This window comes from Biomphalaria glabrata, chromosome 10 (assembly GCF_947242115.1).
Source record: "Biomphalaria glabrata chromosome 10, xgBioGlab47.1, whole genome shotgun sequence".
In the NCBI taxonomy this organism is placed as follows: Eukaryota; Metazoa; Mollusca; class Gastropoda; family Planorbidae; genus Biomphalaria; species Biomphalaria glabrata.
Genome location: NC_074720.1, coordinates 42,601,450 through 42,607,629, shown reverse-complemented (window position 1 = coordinate 42,607,629; position 6,180 = coordinate 42,601,450). Strand labels below are relative to the sequence as shown.

General features: G+C 35.2%; 1 protein-coding gene across 2 annotated transcripts; it reads right to left on the bottom strand.

The window, feature by feature from the left end:
• Window positions 1–223: 223 nt before the first annotated feature.
• LOC106078173 (serine/arginine-rich splicing factor 7-like) lies at window positions 224–5,295 on the bottom strand. 2 transcript variants are annotated; one of them, XM_056043137.1, is made up of 5 exons: window positions 5,161–5,295; window positions 3,331–3,644; window positions 3,039–3,206; window positions 1,507–2,043; window positions 224–702 (listed from the first exon to the last, which is right to left on the bottom strand). In XM_056043137.1, exons 2-5 carry the CDS (start codon window positions 3,639–3,641, stop codon window positions 642–644), a joined length of 1,077 nt encoding a protein of 358 aa, XP_055899112.1. In that variant the 5' UTR covers window positions 3,642–3,644; window positions 5,161–5,295; the 3' UTR covers window positions 224–641. The 2 variants fall into 2 exon arrangements, with proteins under 2 accessions (XP_055899112.1, XP_055899114.1); XM_056043139.1 differs by having other exon boundaries at window positions 5,157–5,260.
• Window positions 5,296–6,180: the final 885 nt, after the last annotated feature.

The following is a 6,180-nucleotide window of genomic DNA, read 5'->3' as shown; positions in this document are numbered from 1 at the left end:
CACAGGCTTAGTTTCAAATTCAATTATTTTTTTTTAACTTGGTGGGGGAGGAAACACTTCCAAAACCTTTCAAAATGTTTTAGACCCAAATATTAATCACATTTTTTAAAATTAGCAACCCAACTGCTGCACACAAAACAAGTCATCTAGAATTGATATGTTGCAATAGCTCAACACCACACAACAGACAATAACCAAAAACAAAAAAGAATAAAAAAAAGAATCAACAATAATTATTTATTTTACATTTCTTCAAAGTGACCAAAGAAAAAAAGGAAAAAAATGTGCTTTCCAATTAAAATGTTTACAACATAGGGCAGTAGTGATTCCAGTGCATGTAGACCTACTACAACATAGACTACAGTAATGATTGTACTGATGGTATTAGAGCACACAGTTTTCATGTGTTTAATGTTCTTCTCATAAAATGATGCCAACAAATGTTGAAATCATGGTAAAGAAAAAAAATGATAGTGAACAATGAGCAATAAAAAATGATGATAGTACCATAGAATATTCCTTTTTCTTACAACTGTCTACAGAAAAATGCATCTGATTATTCTTTGTGCATCAGAACCAGTTTCTGAGCCATTGGTTTCATCATCATCATCACACCAACATCAAGTATACAACAAATTCTTTTAATTGTCTTCTTTGTCATTGTCCATATTAGAATCTTCTGCATCTCTTGGGCTGCTTGCTCTGTGAATACAAAACAAACTCAATTCATTAGAACATAGATTACCATTTAAAGCTGGTTCTGTCAAAACCTTCGGAAAGCTTTATAATATGAAAGTGTATTTCTTTTAGAAATGTCAACGAGGAGTAGAATGTAGTGTTTTTTTTCCCCAAAAAATGTCTCAGCAATAAAAGGGACAATAATGGTACAAAAAAATAAATATACTAAATTTTTTCCAAAATATGATTAGTTTCTGTATCACCTATGACAGGGAAAGGAAATTTACAAAAAAACAAAGTCATGACATTTTTTTTCAGCATATTGGGGGGAAAAAATTCAACGCTAAAGTTCTACCTTAAAAACAAAACAAAATGTCCACACTGTATCTCAATTATATTCAAATAAAAAAAATTATTAATCCCCTTAGAATGTGATACTCTCATACAAGCTACACACAAAGTTCATATCTTTACCATAGATATAGTCAAAGCTTTGGAACTGTCTACATTTCAGGGGATAGATTAAAGCAATTCTAAACTATTGCCACTCCTACGAAAGCCCAACGGGAAATGAATGACAAGATTGAATCAGTATATTATAGGGAACTTTCCTTTTTTTTTTTTGAAAAAAAAAAATAAATAAATAAAAATTGCAAATCTTTCTGTAAATAGATCTAGAATTTTTTTTCACTAAGTGGCTTGATATTACAAACATTACTGGTACCGGTATATACATAGTCTATATTGCTCTAAAACCATTTTTAAGGATGATTTTTTACATGACCCTGGGAATAAAAACATGGTAACAGGATTCACTCAATTATTTACCTGTCATCTTCCTCCTCCTGACTGTTCCGTTTAGCTAATGGGCTTGCTGACCGACTTCGATCTCCGTCACTAATACTTCTTTTCCTCCCCCTTGATTCTAGCTCATGATTACTTTCTTCACCTCCACTGTGTTTGTGTTCAGGACTTGCACTTTGCCTTTTTTCTACATCGCTGGGCCTCTCAACACTTTCTCTGCTCCTCTTCTCCTCCTCCTCCTCAACTTTCTTCTCTTTACTCTCTCTTTTACTCTTTTCATCACGTTTCCTATCCCCGATTTTGTCACTATCACCACTTCGATCTAGTTTAGAGTCCCGATCTCTACTATTACTTCTTTCTTTACGATCCCGGCTCCTATCTCTGGCTGATCTGCTTTCTCTCCCCCTACTTGTACTTCTTCTGTTGTATGACCTTCTGTCACGACTTCCACTTCTATCTCGCTGGCGGCTTCGACTTCTGTTTCTTCTGTACCTACTTTGACTGCCAGATCTTGATCTAGATCTGCGGCGTTCATATCTTTCTCGAGATCGTGACCTAGACCTAAAAGAAGAAATTGATATTTCTAAGTTAGTGATCTTGCACTACAGTAACAAAAACAATATCAGGCACTGTTAAACAAATCCTATATGAATGTTTTGAAGAAAAAAAATGTCAAAGATTTCCTGCTTAAATTAATTTCTTAAAAATTACAAGTAAAAAAAGAAAAAACAAATTAATTCAAAAAAATGTTCAATGTATAAATATACAAATATAACCTTACAAATTATACCCTGAGTTCCTCTTCAAAAAGGTGAACTACAACACACACACACAAAGCAGCGCCTTCATCAGCGCACACAGCGCTAAAACACACATAGGCCATGTGGCCAACTCTTCCACCATAGAAGATCAAATCAAAATCACATTAGCCAATCACTATTCACAGTGGTCAGCCTCTCACTAGGCTCCATGACCTGGTCAACCAAACGTCTTGTGATCAACCCCATAACCATGACACTGGACTTAATACACTATGACCATCATCATCATCATCATCAATTCAACCCTCACACAGTGAAGAAAATATCAAGACCACCCAATTCCTGCAAACACAGCCTGCACAAAAATAAGAGCAACCAGGAAAAGATATTTATCTAAACTTAAGTTTGGTGTTATCCATAAGTAAACAATTAACTATCCACCTGGTGGGTGGCAATTTAAAGACTACATTAATACAATCTAAGGCTACAACATGAGTAAACTATGGAATATTTTAACATTATTTAAAAGATTCCAATAGGGGATTTTTTTTTAAAGGCAGAATTTTAAATAATGAGTACATTACCCCTATGGTTTAATTTAAAATGTTCAATCAAGCTGACATATGCTAACATACTATGATATAGAACAATACTAATCAGATAAATAACATTATTAAGAAACAACTTGTATACAAAAACACCTACATATTAAATATGAGTAAAATTTTACATAGGTGTTATAACCTAATTATTAAAATTGTATATCATAATAAATTTCCTATTTAAACAACCTACCTATTTCTTCGACGGTTGTTGGAGCTTTTTACACAGTCCCTTGCAAGATGACCAAATTCAAGACACTCATAACATCGTCTGTTTCGACCACCTCCTGGTGGCATTCCTCTGGAACCTTTCATTCTTGGCTTTGCTATTGAGACTCTTATTCTCTTTCCATTCAAAGATCTACAATAAAAGTCAATAAGCCATCGCTCAATATAATTTAGCATTGATAAAAGTGTGTTTTTTAAATTTAATAAATTACATCCCAACCATTTTTCAAGAACTTAGCTTAAATTTAGTAACTTACTCTCCATCCATTTTTCGAACAGCTTCACAGGCATCATCTTTATATTTGTAAACCACAAATGCAAAACATGGTGGAATTCTCGCCACCCAAATTTCCCTTAAAGGTCCAAACTTTTCAAATGCTCTGTAAATCTCTGACTTTGAAGGATCTAGACCTAAGTCAGCAATGTGTACTCTACATTTATTTTCATCATCTGATGCTGGACTTCGACTGTAGCTTCTGCGTTTTTTATCTGCTGACCCACTGCGGCTTCTGCTTCCACCACTGCCGCTTCGACTTCTACTTTTGGATCTACTTGAAGACCGACCCATTATCTGAAATTACAAAAACATACCGGTAGTTTTAGAATTCATGTATGCACTTTGATCAAATAAAAAAAGTATAGTAAAGTTCCCCTTTCAAACCTTGCGATCTATAAGGCAGATGATGTTAAGGTCATCCATTTCTTTGGTCAATGGTTAACAAGCAGGGTGTCATGGCCAGCACAACAACCAACAGCCTTTACTTTCCCAAACTAAAGTCAGGTACCCATTAGAGTTGGATAGACTCAGGGGCGCCCTAAAAATCCAAAAATTCAAAGAGGTTCAAACCCAGGACCCAAGGTTTGGAAGCCAAGCACCTAACCAGTCAGCCACAGCGCCCTTTGATCAAATAAGTTAAAATTAAAATAATTAAATGTTAATATGACAATACATTCTCTTATATTGTAATTGAGAAAAAAGTAAAACTTATGGGCCTCTCCTATTTATGTTATAGAGTATAGATCTACTCTTATAGAAGTTATAGTTATACTACATTTAACTACATTTACATTAGAGTCTCATTAGAGTATTACTGTATTAGTTATTAGAGTCATGTCATTAGTCATCATTAGTGGTTAGTTATAAGTTATAGTTATATTTAACGTTTAAAGTAGTATAGCATTAGCAGTATTACGAGTATAGAGTAATATTACTAGTAATAAAAGTAAACTATACTATAGACCAGCGGTTCTCAACCTTTTAAGCTCGGAGACCCCTTTTTACAACCCCTCACACTTCCGCGACCCCCACCCACCCACACAGCAATGGAAGAGTTGACAAAAACAATCCATTTACCGATGGTCTTGGACGACCCCTGGCAAATCGTCAATCGACCCCTAAGGGGGTCGCGACTGTTGTCTATTTTGTTGATGATTCTATATGTTAATGGTGCATGCGAGTTCATAGAAGACACAACAACAGAATGAATAAAGAATATACTTGATAACGCAGGCTGGTAACTTCAACAATTTAATGAACAATAAAAAGGGCACAGTCCTCTGTTGTCACTAGCCTAGCGTCCTTCTCTCAGGCGTCTTGTCCGTTACTCTCCTTGTTCCGTTCTCCTACTTTTTAATTACTCGTCACGTCACCGATTAACCTCAACTTCTACACATCTTGTGTCATTACACGACCCCCAGGTTGAGAATCCCTGCTATAGTAGTATAGTATAATTATGATTTACAAGGCCAAGTATTTATTCTTTTCAGGTACCAAATATTTAATTTTAACCATACCAAGATAAACAATTTAGTACATTTCTATGTTGTTTTTGCATGCCAAAATCTAAAAAAAAAAAAAAAAGGAAAAAAGGCTACACATAACACAAGTCGTGGGATGTGACGTGAGACGTGACACAAGCCACGGTAGCCATTTTTTTTTATTTCTAGACTATACGAGACACATTTAATCTTGATATAGATCTAGAGGAGTCTAGATCTATTTAATAACTTAGCTATGCTATTGGTAACAACTTTAATTACGTAATGAATCGATTTGGAAACAATTTTTAAAATCTGCGATTACCTACATCTAATTAAATCTGCACTTTGTTCAACGTAGACTGCAAACCAGGTCACACTGCTGCATAACGTCTTGGGTTGAATACGTCATTAAACTTCCTTATTTCCGATTGGTCCAAAATCCCTTTTTATTATCATTCTTTGCTTTCGCATTTTTTTTCCCAAGTAGATCTAGAATCTAGATCAAAGACCTACATCTATATATATAGATCTAGATTATAGTAATTTTTAGAGTCTAGAAACTAGTAGAAATAGATTATAGAAATATAGATCTAGGTTTGTGGCCTAGTTCTAAAAGGCTTCTTCATCTACTACATTCTATAGATCTATATTTTGAAGGGGGGGTTGTGACATGCTGACAGGGGGGACTCGAATGCCGACTTTTTTTTTGTGTTCAAGTCACGAGACAAAAAATCTATAGCTCTGGACCTGCTGCTCTGGAAATCTCTAGTTCTAAACCTCTAAATCCACATTTGAGTAGTAATATGCCCATGCCGTCCATATCTTTGATAAAATAAAACGACATTATTACAAGAAATAATAATAAGGCTTGTTTTCGAGTCCGAAGGTTAGTGAGGAATGCAGTAAAAATGTCAGAATATTAGATCTATTGGGTTCCCTGAACTCAACAAAATAAAAAAAAAAACTATCTAGAACAAATACAAAAAAAAAGAGCAGTGGGATTTAAAACAAATGAATATTCAAATTTGATTAGAGTAACTGTAACATATTGGTATTATAGCCTATGTACATTTGCACAGACAACTGGGGCTGGTTTGGGGTGCAGTGGATGACAAGTGTGCTCTACATGTCCCACAGTGCTACAAACCGTTCCACTGCGTTTGCTAGGTGTCGCCTGATGGCCCTGGTAGTCCAATTTGACTTGAGCGCCATGCAGCCGCAACTAGACTTCACATGCTGCTGGTGGACAGAGACCATTGTTTCACCAGATACTATACTAAGCTCTGGCTAACCAGTATAACAAAAAAGCAGGAGAAATCCAGTCCCATGTTTACAGTAAAGCAATT

Excerpts from the sequence above, each read along its gene's own strand:
- LOC106078173 (XM_056043137.1), bottom strand. The coding sequence starts at position 3,641 with ATGGGTCGGTCTTCAAGTAGATCCAAAAGTAGAAGTCGAAGCGGCAGT. Across the intron at positions 3,207-3,330 it reads GTTCGAAAAATGGATGGAGA|ATCTTTGAATGGAAAGAGAA; the intron begins GTAAGTTACTAA and ends CTTTTATTGTAG. Across the intron at positions 2,044-3,038 it reads AACAACCGTCGAAGAAATAG|GTCTAGGTCACGATCTCGAG; the intron begins GTAGGTTGTTTA and ends TTCTTCTTTTAG.